Source organism: Cinclus cinclus, chromosome 1 (genome assembly GCF_963662255.1).
Source record: "Cinclus cinclus chromosome 1, bCinCin1.1, whole genome shotgun sequence".
Lineage (NCBI taxonomy): Eukaryota > Metazoa > Chordata > Aves > Passeriformes > Cinclidae > Cinclus > Cinclus cinclus.
In genome coordinates, this window is record NC_085046.1 from 144025092 (window position 1) to 144043055 (window position 17964).

The window sequence follows — 17964 nt, forward strand, 5'->3', positions numbered from 1 at the left end:
TCAGTTGTATTTTAGCCTGTAGGCAAATGATGCAATCAGTAAATTATTTACAATACTGAATTACTTAATGTATGTGGCAAAGTAATTAGAAGATATTTCTGTCCCTGAACTGTTTCGGTGTTTTAACAATTTCAAGGTTTGAGGTTTGCAATTTACTTATTCTTTACAGTCAATGTCTTTCAAAAACATGTTCAAAGTGATGGCATGTCTTCTTGAGGGCAGACATGTGCCTTTGTACAATGTCATTGCAAAGTAACTTTAATTTGCTTTTAGTCATTTATTTTAATATCATCCACAAATTCAAGACCCTACTGTAGTAGAAAACAAGCCAACAGTGCTAAGGAAGTTTTTAGCTTAGACATTCTGTGGACAAGGGCACAAATGATAAACAGCAGATAAATTAGAATCTCAGTAAGTTACTGACACAGAAAACTTTTTTCATTCACAGAAAAAATAGATAAAATAATAAATAAATTGAACTTAAATATTTCAATTCACTTTAATCATTGTTGAAGGGACAGTCCTGAAGCAGGCTCTCAAGATACAAGACCAGATTCAGATCTTGGAGCAACACATTGAAACATTTATTTTAATTAGTAGACTTTTTGAAGAAGAGGTTTCCCGAGTCAGATCAACTGTCTGGTCAGCCCAGAGTCTTGTCTGCAGTAGAAATAGGATGTCAGATGTGTACAAATATACTATGAAGTATCTGCAAATTGTTTTTTTCCTGAATGTGTGTTTCACTTTTGGCAAACTGAGGGTTCCATTACCAAAATTTTTGGGTCCATTACTTTTATCAGTCACTTGACAGAGATGGACTCCTCAATTTTAATACATTTTTTCATTGGTGGCTTACAGAATTCACAGCTTTGTTGGGTGGCAGGAGCTGTGTTTCTTTGAACTTGCTTTCTGTCTCTACTGGCTCTATACCATTGCCTTTGGTTCAGAGAAGTTAAATATTGCATTATTGAAAAGACCCAAAGCTGTTTTGTTCCACCAACACCAAGAGTTTGACACCCTGTTGCTTGTCCTTGTGTGACTGGTGGTGACTTTTCTCACTGCCTCAGCTTTTCTTTGTCAAGTATTGAATTGATTCAAGCTGCGAATCCTGTGTGTCACTATGGTTGCAGACCTGGCTCCTGCTTGGGGTTTCAAACCAATCTGCATCCCAGCTGTTGTGAGGATAAAATACCTGTTTTTCTACCTGGAATCACTGTGGTACTATTGGATATATGAAAACTGGGTTTTTTTTCAATGAATAAGTAAGAAAAAACCCAATGTTATTTGTCCTATAAATGGTCAATTCCTGCAGGGACAAATGCAAATTCAAATATTCTTATATGGGCTTCTTTAGGTTCTTCTGTTACCAAAGGCACTTTTCCAAATGGTAAGTTACAATTTAAAATTTGACAAGTCCTTTGCCCACTTTCCTGATACAGCCAAGTTTAGCATGAAAATGACTGAAACTTCCCTATTGTTCTTTCAATTTGAAGAATGTGTCATGTATGAAGTGAATACACTGAAAAGTGTATTCAAATCTGAGTCCGTCATCTTGTCGTCATTTAATTTTGCTTCACATGAGGTCTTAATCAGAGATGATAGAGAGAAGTGCTTCACAAACTCTTGGAAAGAAACGTGCTGAATGTAAACCTTGGCTATCTGTTAGTGTAGCAAAGAGTGTTAACCCTTTTTTATGTAGCTTTCTTAAAGTGTGTGAGAGGATTGTCCAACACTGGTGCTTTATTTAACATAGAAAGACAGTTTATTGTTTGAAATGAATGAACTGATTGATGTAAGCATAATCTCAAAATGTTTTCTTTAAATTTTTGCTTCCAATTTTCTACCTCATTTGGGAAACTCTCTCCAGTTTTTTTTAACTAAAATTGACTTCTCAGGCTCAGATTTTATTGGGGTAAGAGTAACTTTTCTGTGGGTACAGATACCTGTATATTTAGATACAGGAATCTTATATCCTTGGGCCTTACAATATGCAAAATTGCAGTTGCACAAACTGTCTCTTCTGCTAAGAAAGTGTATGCAAAACTGGAACAATGAATAAATGTCTTCGTCTTTGAGGTTTGTGATTTCAGTGTCTCATCCCTCTGACCTTTATCTTTCCCCAGCAGTTGTAGTTTGTAGTAGAGATTGAGCAGCTTTGCTGGTAGGTACAACAAAACAAACCCCTCTTTTCCAGCACTAGAGCAAGGATTTTGAAGACATTATAGTTTTAAGGTTGTATTGGCCACAGGGACCTTTTCCACCTACTCCTTTTCTGCTCTTCATTTTTGAGCTAATTTAAGATGTTACTCCATCTTTTCTCAGATGCTTAAAATAGAAGTCACAAGTATTTTCCCTTCACTGAAGATTATGCAAGGCTTTTCTTACTTTGTATTTGACCAGCCGTAGATAGACAAGTGCCTCTTTCTCTCTGATGAATGTGAATTCCACACATTGCTTTGTAAACAACTTTTTTTTTCCTTTTTAATCCACGGGCTCTTGCATCCCCTTGAACGTGCATGTACCAAGATGCCCACTTTTGTTTGACGCACATCTAGAAGTGGTTTGAGTGATGCTAATTGCCAAAATTCCTTTTCTCACTTAGTTTTTAAAGAGACTTTTAAGACTTGGCTGTTCTTCTCAACTTGAGTAGTTCATAGGTTGTTTTTTGAGTGTTTCTGAAGGAAATAAACATTATATTGGGAATCAGCAATATATAGATATTGTGAGCTTGTGCTTCTTTTTTATAATAATAGCCCTTTGTGCTTTCCTGTCTGCCTTACTCCATTTTCAGCCTTTTATAGCAAAGAATAAAGAAGGAAAGGGAGTAGCAACCTTATTAAGCTCCTTTCCCCATTTACTGTGCAAGGAACCTGAATGACACTTTTCTAATTATTTGAGAAAATTGGACTAAATCAGTATCACACACAGACCCCCAACACACTCTGGAGATGTTTCACTGGCTTGGAGAGAACACAGTGCCTGCCAGCTCTGAGCCTGCTGCCCCTGCAGAGCCTGTCTGTGGCACTGGGCTGGGCTCTCTTGTTGCTCTCCTGTGTCTGCCCGACTGTGCAGGGCACATACACAAACCTGAGGCTCTTGAAGCACCCTTGGGTCAGAAGTACATGCTATGGTCAAACTTTTCTTCTTTCCTGATTTAGCAACCCTGGTGCTAATACTGGTTATTTAGTCCGATTCTTTCACTCTGTGTGGATGTTTCTCTACAAATGCTATGCTAATCTAGAAATTAAATTTCTTTCTGTGCCTGCTTGATCAGGGTATTACAGGATTTGTCATCTTTATGCCTCTAAAGGTTGCCTTTTTTTCCCGTCTGTCATCTACACTGGACATGTTCTTCATTTTTTCCCAGCTTGATCTTTCTATAGACTGTTGACTTTGCTTAAGTCCAGAATTAAGTCCAGGTTGCTTTAAAGTAAATCCTAAGCACAGTCCCACTCATGTTTAAAAGCCTAGTCATGCTTAAGAAAGCTTGTGCTGCTCTTGGAGATCATATTTACCATATCCATCAAACACTGTGGCATAGCAGTGATCTACAGCCAGCACAGAAGGATGCTTGGATCACTGCTGTCATGATCTTAGTCTGTGGGAGAGTATCAACAGAGTTGTTTCTAGGCTGTCTAATACCCCTGAACCACAAACCAGAGTGCTGCTCTCACTTTTTCTTAAAATCAAGTTAAATCCATCTTCAAACGTCTGCTGTTGTTATTTAAGTAATTATTTGGGGCTTATTTATCCAACCACCTTTCTACAAGTGAGGGTGAGTTCTTGTAATTCATTGTGCAAGTAAATTCTGACTCATAGTTACGAGAGGTGGCCAATTAATAAGTGAAATTCTGGAACCAAGGAAACAATATTTCTCATATGTTTTATGTTGAGGATCTTGCATGTAATTAGTACCAAAATTCTTAATTTAAGATGCTTCATGGTCATACTGATCTTGCAGCTGGAGATTGAAGCCCAATAAGTGATACTTGGCTGTATTAAAGTGCATGGTGCAAGAGGGAGTGAAACCAAAAGATGGAATGTAATTGACGCTGATCTTCAATTCACTTTAGCCAGTGAGGTGCTGTTTTTCAATTAGTAAATCCTGATATTCACTTTGTAAATAACATCATGAGTTATATTCACTCCTAATGTGCAGTGCCCAGAGGTCTCACTCTGGTCTGTCCCTCAGCAGGCTCAGCTCTCTGGGAATGCAAAAATGTGCAGTTCCACTAGGGAGCACAGAGCCTGGCAGCTCCCTGGGGCAGGTGAGAGACAGAGCTCTGCCCAGGGTCACGGCATTATGCTCAATTTACTTTTTGGAATAGCTGAGCCCCCCTGCCACCCACTGTGCCTGCTGCCACTTGGCTGAGTTGTGCTCCCTGGAGCAGGGATGAGAACTGCCTGAGGGGAGCCAGGAGGGCACTTCCAGCTGAAGGAGCCTCTAGCAGTTTGCTCAGAAGCATCGTGTGCGTCATTCACCCAATTCTGTGCCCAGCCAGCAGCACAGAAGTGGACCCATCTCCGTGATAGGCACTATAAAAAGGCAGCAAAGGCTCTGTGGGGTGCACAGAGCTGCCCCACGGACAGAAGGGGATGGGGCTCTCCCATTGCAAGATGGGCTCCATCCCATTTGGTGCCCTCTGCTGCTTTATTAGCATAGCAACAGCCAATATATTTGGTAAGTACACTCGTCCTTTTGCTGTGCCTGTGTCCAGCGGTGGCTGATCTTTGTGCTGCTCTGTGTTGTCATGATGAAATATATAATGATCTTGAATCTTGCATGAAGCAAACTTAGCTGGTTATTGTGTGCTGTGCTAAGGCTGGCCTCCTGGTTAAGTACTAAACTATAAGAATCTTTAAGTGGTCAGGCTTACCTGAGTTTGTACACCTGGAATTTGGATGGGAAAAAAAAAAAAGTTTTCCCAAGGGCTAGAGAAGGATTATAGGTAACAAAACATGCTGCTGCAAGGTTGTGAAGTTCCTCAATCACATCTTCTACTTGTAGGTGCCATCATCTAATTTAGGCTTGAACCTAAAAATATTAGGCAGTCTGAGTGCTGCCCCAGTTCTTTGGCCTGAGTTTGATAGTCCTGCACAACCAGTGATTTGAATCACTGAATTAATTAGTCATTTAACTCAGATGTCTTGGTAGACCCTCTCCAGTACTGTGCACAGGGATCTCCACGCGTCACAGAGCAGCTGATGTTTGAGGTGTAAATGGGGAGCTTTGCCTATGTGACATTGTCTATAGATGAGATCACCTGAAATTTTGCAGTCTCATGAAAATTTTCACGTGGTCTTAAGGGGACACAATAAAAACTCACAGAAACAGATGTGATTGAGAAGCATTAGAAGCATGGGGACTGCCTACAGCTGTAGAAGTTCTGTGAGTTGCAAATTATTTCAGGCTGAAAGGCATTCAGAATACTTATGATGTATTTGCACTACAGTGTGTGATCGCACTCAGTCTGAATACTGGCTTAAGCAAATATTTGGACTAAATTGCCATACCTGTGGGTTTGTTTGCTATATTTTTATAAACTAATCCATGGTATTAAGAGCATGACATTCATCAGATTTTGAGGATGAGGAAAGTGTCAGAACAACTAATGTGCTCTGTAAAAAAGAACTTATTGAATTTCATCATTGTACATTCTGCATCTAAAACGGCAGCAAACGAAGCTTTGAATGCATTAAAAATTTGCTAGGTGGCTTCAGCAGTTAATAATTTGCCCCACTGAAAACTAAGAGTACTAATATGAACTAGTCCTATGCTACTGCTAGAAATTGATTATTTTTAAATCTTTCATGAGATTAAGAAGAAATACCTCTCCCTTTGGTGAAATAGCAACTTAGCTTCAATAAAGGATATTTACTCAAAAAATTTAATAGTGGTATGTGTGGTTATGTAAAGGGCTCTTCTGTGGTTGTGGGCACAACTAAGTAAAGAACCCCAAGTACCAGAAAATTATCACTTTGCCAGTACAGCACAGAGTTGAGACTAACTAAACACAGGCCTGAGAAAGCAGTTCATGATCATCACTGTGTGCTCATCCTGCAGCTGGCAGAGCACTGGGTTTGTTCAGCACCTCCCTGTGCTCTCCCACACAGAAATGCACACTGGGAGTGATGGGAAAACAGCCAGGGAGGACCCCTGAATCTGGGAGTGTTCCCCTGCAGCACTGGCACTAAGAGGGTTTTGATAAGAAAGGGTTTGTGGTGAGACCACCCTTAGGTGTTTATCTTCTTGCTGTTTTCAGAGTATCAGACTGATTCCCAACCGTTGCGTCCCTGTGAACTTCAGAGGGAAGAGGCTTTTTCAGCAGGAGAAGCCTATGTTCCTCAGTGCTCAGAGGATGGCCAGTTCAGGTAATTCATCCCTGCTACTATTGTGCTGCCATGTGATATGACCTTTGATTGCTAAGGAAAGTTTTAGCCTGTCTTGAAGAGCCACTGTGTCAGTGGACTGGAGGATGAGTGGTACAGGAGACTTGAAGGGACTTCACCGAGCCATGCTGCAGATCCAACTTCTCCCAAATGAATCCCCTGTTACTGGAATTTTTCTTCAGGTTAAGAGGTCACTCTAAGATTCACAGGCTAATCTTGGCAGCATTATTTTCATGTCAAATACTTGGTGCAGTTTGCAGTGTGGTGCTTCCTGCACGTGCTCATGGGTGAATGTGTGTGCCAGCTGATACAGCTCAGCCAGCTGACTGAGAACTCATCCATTCTCATTACTGGCACAGTCAGATTTCCTTCTAAAGGCAGCGAAGGAACTAAAAAGCACACAAAGAGCAGTGATTTAGAGAGCAGCTTGAAGGTGCAAGAAGCTAAAGCTGAGGTTGAGTACAGATTGTAATTTCTCTGTCTTGTTTTTGCCTCTGAGGGCAGCTGTGATCATTCTAGACTTGACTTAGAAACTGTCTCAAAGTGTTTGGTGAATCTCAGATAATGAGAATTAGGGTTCTGTCCAACCTGCTTGCTTCCTCAATGACTTCAATTCACATATCTGCAATTCCTGAAGCAGTCAGAGAATTACTAGAATTAAAGGTTCCCAATGATCAGAGTCATCATAAATGCAGCTCTTGACAGTTGCATTATTTGTGATTTTAAAGTATTTGATATGGTTTGGCTTGCTTTATGGTTTTGTTTACGTCTGGTACTGACTGAGGACTATACACACATGAAATAAAATGTTACTTGTGATCTTCTTCAGGACAGTCCAGTGCAGTAGGAATGGTCTTTCCTGTTGGTGTGTAGATGAGAATGGTGTTGAGGTTCCGGGCAGCAAACAGAATGGATATCCCATATCTTGTAAGTAAAAAGTTTCTATTTTTGCTCAGATTGAGTAAGAACAATTTAAATCTGCATTTGAACTGGTGAAATAATTAAAAAAAAAAGGCTAGCCCCAGACTTCTATGGACTCTAGTTTGGGGAAATTTGCTAGGTTTTTCTAATGGAAGTTCTGGAGTTTCTTCAGGGCTTATCATGGAAAACTGATACACCTGATGTCTGCATTTATGAAAGTCACTGTAAGACAAATTGTGAATGAAAGACTGATTTAGTGTAATGGCTTTTGAGTTGGAGAGCTTCAACCCCATCTGTGGTGGTCTTCACTATACCAATTTTCATAACCTCAAGTCCATCAAAGTCCTCATGCTGCCTGAGTGGCAGACTTAGGACTTGTCATTCTGAGAAAACTCAGATGTTGCCTCAATAAATGATTCAGTGCCCAACAAGAGCCTCTAACAGTGCCCCTCTCTGGTACTTCAGGCTTGTCTTTTTGCCAGCTGCAAAAGCAGAGGATCTTGGTGAGCCGATACATCAACAGCAGCAGCATCTCCTACATCCCTCAGTGCCTGGATTCAGGGGCTTTTGATGAGGTGCAGTGTGACATGGAGCTGGGGCAGTGCTGGTGTGTAGATCCAGAAGGAATGGAGATTTATGGCACCAGACAAAGAGGAAGGCCAGCACAGTGTAAGTAATATTCAACAAAATGATGAGTTTTGTAGGTTTGAAAGGCTTGGTGTGAATAGGGACCAATAAGATTATTGAGATTATTCCCTCCTCTTTATAAAAACAAGATGATGCACCTCAGTGTCCCTGCTCAGTGTAAGGAGTGTAACCCCCTTTTAAACAACAGGGTGGCCATTCAGCTGCTTGTGGGAAGTTAATACACAAACAAACATTACCTCTTTTCCTCATTAGGTCCAGGGAACTGTGAGATCCGAGATCGTCGCATCCTGCACGGGTTTGGGGAGAAGAGCCCACCACAGTGCTCAGCAGATGGAGAGTTTCTACCTGTCCAGTGCAAGTTTGTCAACACAACAGACATGAGTGTTTTTGATCTTGTTCATAGTTACAACAGGTAAGAGCTCAGGCTTCTGAATCAGGAAGGTAATCCTGCATACCCCTTCAAGGCACTGGCTGACTGCTTCTTTGTGATTTTTGCCACAAGGAGCCATTATTCTGTAACTGCATCTTATGATTTTTTCTGCTAAAGAATGGACCAAGTTAAAAACCCATTTTTTCTTCTGAATTAAATCTGCTGATTAAAGAAGAGTAATATGTATTCCATCCCTGCAATCTAATCTGTGTGTCCTCACACAGCACTGGATACCACATTGTGATCTGTAGTTGGAAAAGTAGCCAGGGCTACTTTGAGATGGTCAGGCAACAGTAAATGAGATAAATTCAGAAGGAATAGAGGAATTTGTATGTACATATGAGGTAGGAAAGACAATTCCATATGGACAAGTGATAACATGCAAAGATGAAGTTCCATCTGATAATGAGAACCTCTTACCTGCCTAAATATGAGGCAGTGCCAGGGTTGCTCACATGGGTAAAACAGCAAATGTTGAATGACTGTGCTGGTGCACAACTGGCTTTAGGGCTGGGGAATGCTTCACAACACCAGATGAAGTCCTTGTCTGTGGGGCAGGAAGCTGTTGTCCTGTGGAGGAGCTGGGAATTAGTACTGAGATGGACACATAAGGGATGGGCAAGGGGAACTGATGGGATAGGAATTTGTTTTGGCACAGATGTTCGGCAGCCTTTTAGTGTCTCGTGAAATGCCACTGATTTGGCACCTCAGCCAGCACCAGTTTCCCTGCAGGAGGGCAGTGCACTAAACATAACATCTCATTGTGGCTTGGCTGTGTAGCAGCAAGGATGTTTTATTGTAAATGTCAGTTTTGCTGTTTGGAGGGTTTTCTCTTTTTTTAAATTTAAGTAAAACTGAAGGACAGGTCTGAATGCACAGCGAAAATTTGTCAGAGCTCCAGGAGAGGTTATTTTGGTGAGAGCAAAATAATCCAGCTCTTTTGTTTGTTGGTCTGTGGAGTGTTGAAATGCTGAAAAAGCAATTACAGTGGAGAAATCAATGCTTTAAATTGACATTTTCCCCCTCCCACTGGGAGACTTCCCTGCAAATACCTGTGAGATTGGATTTATTTTCTGTCCATGTCATGTAATTAATCACAGCAGGATCATTTCAGTACCAGCTGTCTACCTTCTAATTATGGCATTGGCTTAACCTGTCACGATCATATCTGAGTATTTCAGGCCAATAATATATTTATTTTCACATTACTCCTGCTTGAAATGTCATTATTCCTTCCCCAAACCAGGGCAGCATGCAGAGTTGAAGGGATGAGTTCCACAGCAAAGGGCTGTAGCTGAACAGGGATTTTAACCCATATTTTATGTTCATATGGAACCAATGAAGAAACTTTCTTTGATTCCACAGGCTGATTTTTGATATCTAGACATATCATCCTAATTTTTTTTCCAATTTTTTCCTTAGACATTCATAAATATTCCAGAATAAGCCAGCATGTTAAACCACCTCCCTCAAGCAAACAAATGGAGAGACTCAGAAGTTTAGAGCTTAAGACTTTCCTGAACAGAAGATTTCCAAAAAGAAAGATGAGCCCAAATTTCCTGCCTCACCTGGAGGGCTTGGCTGCTGATACTTCTTTTGCATGGACTGTGTCCAGATCCTGCCTGGATAGGCAGCCATATAGAGTGCCCTGTAGCAGATTGATGGAAATTATCAAAAGCTCAAAATCCAAGGGAGATTTTTTTACTTTCTTGCTATAATCAGTAGTGAGTTGTCTTTGCTGGAAGCCAAGAGCAGATACTCATATTTTGAAGGCAAACAACCTCATGTTTACTTATTTTCTTGTATTTTTGAGTGTAAACATTCTTGTTGAAACATATAGAGACACTATAAATTTATCCGTAACTTAAATGTAGTCACAGTTGGACTGTCTGAAAAATGAGGAATTCTATGGTATTGCTACTCCTCTTGATGTCTGTGGTTAAAGAGTCTGAGAAAATAAAAAATGTGGTAAGAATTGGGTTTTCCACATAAGGTGAGAACAGTTTTGCCCTCATGTTTGTGTGGGCCTAATTTAATTACCTTTATTTATATAATTTATTTAGCTTTATTCTCAACTTGGAACAAAAAGAACCAGAATGACAAGATGTGACTACACCCCTCCCGCCCCCCAAATATACATACAAAATAGTTTAATTGTGTGTGTGACTTTTTAATGTTGAGAAGCAAAGAAAGCAGGATGCAGAATTTTTCTCATTGGATCCTGTTTCACTCAGATAGAGGTTGAGATGCTGAGGTGATGAGCTCCAAGGACATGAGCAGTGCAGAAAAAAGATTTTATTCCTGACTGAGCAGTCGACAGTGCATGATAATCCAGGGGAGCTGAAAAGTCTTAAAACACCCCAAGCTGTTTATGTGCATGTGCAAGTTGAAGACTATGGGAATATGCTATTCATGTGTTTATACCTTAAATTGTATTGTTTTCATGCTGGCAGAAGTCCCTCTGTGCCCTGAAGTGTGACATTTTGATCTCTCAGCATGCCAGTGTGAGCAGTGGAGTTGGGGTTGACAATCCAAAGTGGAGGGAGTCAGTGGATTTTTAATTTGAAGATGAGGAAGGGTGCCAGAGCAAAGCAACACTACACAGGGATGTACAAATTCTGAGAAAGGAGCACTGCTGGCTAACACTGGGACAACCCTGAGGTTGCAGACTCTTCCTCTGGCAGAGGTGCTGCTGCTTTGTACATTCCCCAAGGCTGTGCTTTGATGTCCTGTGGAAGCAGTAACATCTTCAGCTCTCCTGATAGGCGGTGGTGGAGGTCCCAGGAGTCACCTCTCCTACGAAGACAGGATGAGAGAGTCCACCCTCGAGAAGAGAAGGCTCTCAGGAGACTATAGCACATTCCAATATCTAAAGGGGGCTATAAGAGAGGTGGAGAAGCTCTTCTGACAAATGCACTTAGTGTTAGGACAAAGGGGAATGGCTTTGGAATGAAAGAGGGTAAGTTTAGATTTAGATATTAGGAAGAAATTCTTTCCTGTGAGAGTAGTGAGGCACTGGCACAGGTTAGCTACAGACAGTGTGGATGCCCCATCCTTAGAAGCGTTGAAGGCCAAGGCTGGATGGGACCCTGAGCAACTTAGTCTAGTGGAAGCAGCCCCTGCCCATGGCAGGGGGGTTGGAACTAGATGATCTTTAAGGTTCCTTCCAACCCAGAATGTTCGGTGATTCAGGCAAAGTCTTGGAGGTGGCAAAGGCCCCTTGCCCAGCTCACCTGAGAGCCAACTCTGAGCCAGACAAGCATTTCACTGCTGTTCTCAGGCTACAGGTTCTAGAGCATCCCTGAAGCTGCTGGAGTGTGGCACTGAATTGAGCCTGGTCACAGTTTCACAGGGTGGCTGTGAACTGTTTTTCCCCAGTCAATCAGTGCCTAATCCACCAATCTTATTGCTGAGTGTCTGTCCTTGGTAAAAAACAATTTGTGTAACTCTCTGAAGGTTTTGAGAAGAAAATTCCACTTCTCTGTTGCTAGGTTTTTCCAAATAAACCATGTGCAGCTAGGACACCAGACCTTTGTAGTATTTCAGAGCAAGGGGATGTGTCCGTAAAATAATATGATGGTTTTAGAACTCGGCACTTTGAAACTATGAAAACTTATCTTTTGCTTGGAGAAACCCTAGGATGTCTGTCATTTAAGACCACGTTTATTATGGTTTTTCCAACTGGGATCCTATTAAGTTTTTCTCTTAAATAATTGCTTTGCTGGATTCTGGCTGTTGTCACTCCTAGAATATTACACTGGAAACCATCTCTTTGATCTCCAGAAGCCAAAGTCAGATCTTGTTGCACATTAAAATCCCCTTCTTCATAATCTGTTGAGCTATGCCTTGAAAATGAAAGATATTAGTGAGGGTTTTATCAGGTTTTGTACTTAATTTAGTGTAGAAATAATACAAGACATGTAAGGAGAGTGAAACAACCTGGGATTTTAGGCATTCTGCCATCTCATGCAGATTTGTGGAAGAGCTAATGAATGGGTGTTGTAATAACATTAAGACAACACCCATCTATTTCATACTCTTTGACAGGCTTCTGAAGATGAGAATAGAATTGGAAGTGAGTTAGATGCTGGGTACATACTTAGGAAGGCTCAGAAATCTGTTTGAAGGGACATTATCCCCGGTTTGTTTAGAAAAATGGCATTTAAGAGAGTTGCTATCCTGCTGAAAGAGCGATCTGGATCATGTCAGAGCCTGGTTGCCAAAAGGAGACCAAAGTATTTCGTACTGGCCTTGTGCTCTGCAGACATCCTCCTACAAAATCAGGAAGGAAACAGCTGTCACTTTGTTGTGGTTGATGGGTCTCCCTGGGCTCTTCACAGCACCCTACTTTTTCTTCCAGGCTCCCAAGAGCTTTCCAAAAATTCAGCTCGGTGAAGGAAACATTCCCAGAGATCTCTGGGTACTGTTACTGTGTGGACAGCCTGGGGAGGGAGTTAGAAGACACAGGTAAGTGCCTTCCAGCATCTCATCCTTTAATCTGGGTGTTGTTGAATTCCCAAAGGAAAGGAAAAATAACAACTATCAGTCTTCAGATTCATTTGGAAATTCAATTTCAGTTTTACAAGGGGTAATACCAATGTGACCAATGTGGTGCTCATGGGAAGGACTGGAGCTCACTAATGAAATCTCAACCTGTCGAGCAGAGCTTCAGTCAGCAATGAGTGGAGTTGGTGTCTGGGAGCTGATCCTGTCTTCTTTGGGATGTGGAATAGGATTTCTGAATGTCCACTTTCTGCCCACACTAGAAAGCTGTGTCATATTTGATATGTCCTATTAGAAAATCCAGGGGAATATAAAGGGCCTGAAGAATGAACTCTTCTTGCTTAGGTAGAATATGGAATTGTTTGTGTTGGAAAAAGACCTTTAAAGGACATCTAGTCCATCCTCTCTACAATGGGCAGGGACATCCTCTTCTCTCATAGCCTCAGGATTTATGCATGTTAATAGCTGATGGGATGCTTTAGAAGAAAGAATGTTCTTTTTTCAGCAAGGAGGAATGAGGAGGTTGAGAATTTCCAGTCCTTCCTTAGATACTGTGGTTTTAATTTTATTCTTTGTTTTAAAGGGGAAAATACAAAGCACAGTATCTTGAAATTTAGAAGATAGATGAGAACTTCAACATTTAATTCCCAGAAAAGAACAAAGTTCTCAAAAAATTCTGAGCACTCAGAGAAACTACTGGATGTCTTGGTTTATAATATCCAACCAAAATGACTTGTAGTTGGTTTTGGTAACATCTGTTTCCAAAATTCCATCAATTTCTGTACTGCAGGCTGAACCTCACAAAACCACAGCGTACAGCCAGTTAAGGGATGTTTCTCCTGCTTGTTTTGGTAGGTGTCAAGGCATAAAGGTGGTGCCTGGACACCCAGCACAGGGTGCAGGGTGTGGTGCATTAGGGTTCTGCAGTATAACTACATTTGACTCATTTAGAGGACTGAATTTATTTTTCCTGAGAGTCTCCCAGTTTTACTCCTCTGGTATAAGGGTGACTTCTGTCTTAAAAGCAGGCCCTATTCTAAAAGTCTGTCTTTCCCAGGCTTGGAACTGCTGCTTGATGAAGTTTACGACACGGTTTTCTCTGTGCCAGAGCCTGCGCGCACGTTCACGGAGAGCAGCATCCATCGGATCCTGCAGAGGAGATTCCTGGGGGTACAGCTGGCTACCTCTGGCAAGTTCAGGTGTAAGTGGCACCCAGGAGATGCTTTGTAAATCAGGTGGCAGTTCTGGAGCTTTTATGTGATAGCAACTGTTGGGGAGAGTTGTTCTAGGAGTTTTTTGCTCTAAAAACATATTAGTTTCACAGTTTCAGTGCAAGAATCAAGGTGCCTGAGTTGCAGCTGGCTTTTATCCTCTGCACTGTATATTCTTTATCAGCAGATTGAGCCTGCCCTCTGATCAATGCAATGTGCCTGCAGATCACATTGTTTGAAATCCCATGAACTCTCCGTATCTCTTGCCTTGAGATTATTAAATTTAAATTAAAAAATTTATTAAATTTAAAGCCTGAGAAAATACTCCCTAATTTATGTTGGTACTCTCAGAAACAGGAAGGATTTTGCACTCACCACAGCACACTCCATTCCCAGGAGGCCACGCAAGAGTTTGGAGAGCCTTGTCCAGCAAGGCTGAACTTTTGGATCCGCCCTTGGGCCCATTCCTTCCCTGGTCAGGGCAGGCATGTGGGGAGAGAGTTTCTCCACTTACAGGCAATGAACTCTGCAGGACAGAAGGTCAGGTACCTCCTCCCTCCCAGACCAGAGCCCAAAGCAAACTGCCTTGGCTGGGCTGCCTTGAATCTTCTGTGTGATACTTCATCCTCACACTCAAAGTCCCAAACTCCTCCGACATTGCTTTCTGATTCTTGCTGAGGAGTTGCATCACCAAAAATATTAAGCAGATACTGATGTCAGTCTTCTGGCCTTATAGTCACACAGTTTTCCTGGCTTTGGGACAAGCTGATCCTTCTGGGAAGTCTGGAAGGCATCTTCCCTCTGCATTGCACGCTGGTTTTGGCTTAGCTCTGGCTGTAGCTGGGGCTGCAGCCGCTGTCAGCACAGATGAAGCTGTACCAGCCACAAGATGGAGATGTGACCTCGTTCATCAGCCACCGAGGGGGATGCTCTGGTGACTTATGAAGCTCTCACACTGTCACCCAAAGCCAGTCAAATTAGAAGAGTTGTCCCCTGGATGAACAGGTTGCTCTGACACACTGCTCTCGCTGCCTCACTCGCGTAGCTGGGTGTAGCTGGAAGGTTCTTGAAGGTGAGAGTGTTCAGGCTGTAGGATTGCAGGTTAATATAAACAAGCAAAATTTCTGTTCAGAGGGTAAAGTCCTGTATTGGAGAGATCATACCCCAGAAAATGTGCTTGCTAAATTTTTGCCCTCTCTGCCTTTAAGACCAGTTTGACAGGAATAAGGTCTTCAGATCCTTGCAGAAGGAAATGGAGAAATGAGATGGTCTCAGCCCAAATCTCCACAGTCAGGCCCAGATCTGTTTGCAGGAGCAATGCCTCACTCTCTTCAGAAATGTTAATGTTTGCCTTCAAACCAGTCCCCCAAGCTGTACATTTGTCTCTGTTGACCAACTTTGCTTTTCCACTAAGGACTAGAGCTCCCCCAGCCTCCAGCAAGTTTCCCTGGGAGAAATATTCCCCCTCTGCCTTCTTGCAACTATGGCTGAAAATGTGTCGAGGTTTTATCTTCTGTTTAGTTTTCAGAAATTAATACCTACAGTAGAAAACCGTGGGGCAAGTTCTTAATGGGAAAAGAGGATGGAGAATTTGCGATTTGAGCTGGTACTTGGTGCATCACTGAAAACGATCAGGAAATTAAATTTTTTCCTAATTTTTTTTTTTCTCCCAAAGAGGCAAACAGTGGGATCAGACAGAGGTGAAACTTTAAACTTTCCCTGCTTTACTTTTTTAAAAAATTTTTTTAAACTTTTTCCCTGCAGGCCCCTCGAGGTGTGAGGCTGAGCGTTCTGCAGCCCTGCGTTTCCAGCACCCCTTTGTGCCATCCTGCAGTGCCAGTGGGGGCTACACGCCCAGGCAGTGCCACCAAGGGGGACAGTGCTGGTGTGTGGACAGCCTGGGACAGGAGATCCCAGGCACGAGGAGGCGAGGACAGCCCCCAGCCTGTGGTATGTATGAGATCTGCCAAAGGAAAAATGAACCCATCTCTCAGTGTCTTTAGAAGGAAACAGAACTGACCAACTCCTTTCTCAGCTCTGACAGGTCCTGCTGTTCGAAGATCTTGAAACCTCCCTGCAGTTCAGAGTCACATTCTAATAAATTATTAAATATCATACTGCTTTTTTTTTTCTGTTATGATCTTTCTTTAGGCTTTTGCTTTTGCATGCAGCAAGGCTTTTCTTTGAAGCTCTGATATCTGGCTCTTGACTCCAGGAACTGAGGTGTTAAGTGACAATATCTGGGGTAATATAAGGAAGCAAGTGATGGTGATTTTGTGTTTTACCTCCTTCCTTTGGTGAAATGCTGTGGAATTTCATCTCCCATTCTATTTTTTTTCCCAACTCTGTCACTGCATAATTTGCCATGAAAACTGCCAATTCATGTAATAAAAAACACCCAACAAACAGTTCAGAAAAGGTGTATAAGTTAGGGCTTTGAGAGATTCCACAGAGAATACACCGTCAAATCAGTGCCCCAAATGGAAATGACAGCAGAATTGTCCAGGGGCTGGAGGGGAGGAGGAAAGTTAAAAACCTTTGCTCTGAAACGCATTACCTAAATATTCAGGATTGTGCTGAAGGGCTGGGGCACAGTGTCCTCATGTGGGGGCTGCCTTGGGGGAATGCAACTGCTCTGTCTGTGAGACACAGCACAGCTTCCCATGCAGCTAAAGGAGGAGGAATCTGCCCTAGGTGTCACGGCTCCAAGTGCTCAGAGCACTCGGGGCACACACAGGCTTATTGTGAAATGAAAACTTCAGCGTGCCTTCGAGGCTGATCACCAGGGATATTACACGGGAACCTCTGAGAGGCCTCACCATATGTTGGGACTGGTTGTTTTCTCTTAGAGTATGCTTTGCTGAGCCCTCCTGATAATTTTTTGAGGAGAGGGGGTGAAGAAAGGGGGACAATGACTTCAGGCTGCTTGAAGCTTTTGTTGGCAGGCTCAGGAAATTTAAGCAGGGAAAAATTTCTGCAGAGGTTTCACAGATTAACTCCTCAGAAGGTATTTCATGAGGTTATAGCTGAAGTCTTCAGACAGCTACATGCCATGTGTGTGTCTCCAGTTCTCCTCTTATTTTGTGTTGAAAACCTATGTAGATGCAGTCCTGACAGGAACATGCTTTTCAGACCTTTTACAGTAGATTCACACCAGCAGTGCCTTTGGTGTTTAATTCTTTCTTCCTCTGTTTTGATTTGATTCAACAGTGGGTAGGAGGGGAGAGTGTTTATGACCCATGATCCTACATTTGTTTCATATTACTGTTCTTGTGGAACTGTGGCTTACACTAACTTATGGTCCCTCTGAGGAATGTTCTTCATCCCTCTAACCAAGAGCCAACATTGAAAACAGAAGGGGCCCATCTTACAGAGTTCTTTTACAAAAGAACTTCTGGGAAGGGACCCTCAGCTCCTGTCAGGAAGTGCAGAGCACAAGGGTGCAAAAGCAGGAGTGAGAAAGATGTCAATCACAGAACATCAGATTACTTGCTTATCTTTTTAGTAGCTTTTTAGGTTTCCAGCTTTTATCCTTATTGTTAACAGGATTTGTGCCTGCTTTATCATACCGCTTGGTTATGGAATAAATGGAGACAGAGTGGGGAGCCCAAGGGAGCTGGTGCTGGAGCAGACTAAAGCTGCTTATCCATCTTGTCCCCAACAGGGACAGCAGTGGTGCTGAGTGAGAAGAGTGAGAAACATGGAAAATGCACATAGCTGGCAAATATCCCCCTGGAAGTGGGAGATGCCCCAAACTGGAGGCTGAGTCCAGATCAGGGGTATTTGGCACTAGATCATTGTGTTCAGCCCTTCCCTATGGAGTTATCTTCCAGGGATTTACCTAATTGCCCTCTAACCTTT

At 42.3% G+C, this 17964-nt stretch overlaps 1 protein-coding gene across 1 annotated transcript in view; it reads left to right on the plus strand.

Moving 5' to 3' along the window:
• Positions 1-4617: 4617 nt before the first annotated feature.
• TG (thyroglobulin) overlaps positions 4618-17964 on the plus strand; it is a 145648-nt gene continuing 132301 nt past the window's right edge. The window contains exons 1-8 of the mRNA XM_062504085.1: positions 4618-4681; positions 6264-6372; positions 7220-7317; positions 7777-7980; positions 8212-8371; positions 12750-12856; positions 13950-14093; positions 15868-16053. Of these exons, the coding sequence (XP_062360069.1) occupies positions 4618-4681; positions 6264-6372; positions 7220-7317; positions 7777-7980; positions 8212-8371; positions 12750-12856; positions 13950-14093; positions 15868-16053 (1072 nt within the window). The remainder of the gene's footprint in view (positions 4682-6263; positions 6373-7219; positions 7318-7776; positions 7981-8211; positions 8372-12749; positions 12857-13949; positions 14094-15867; positions 16054-17964) is intronic.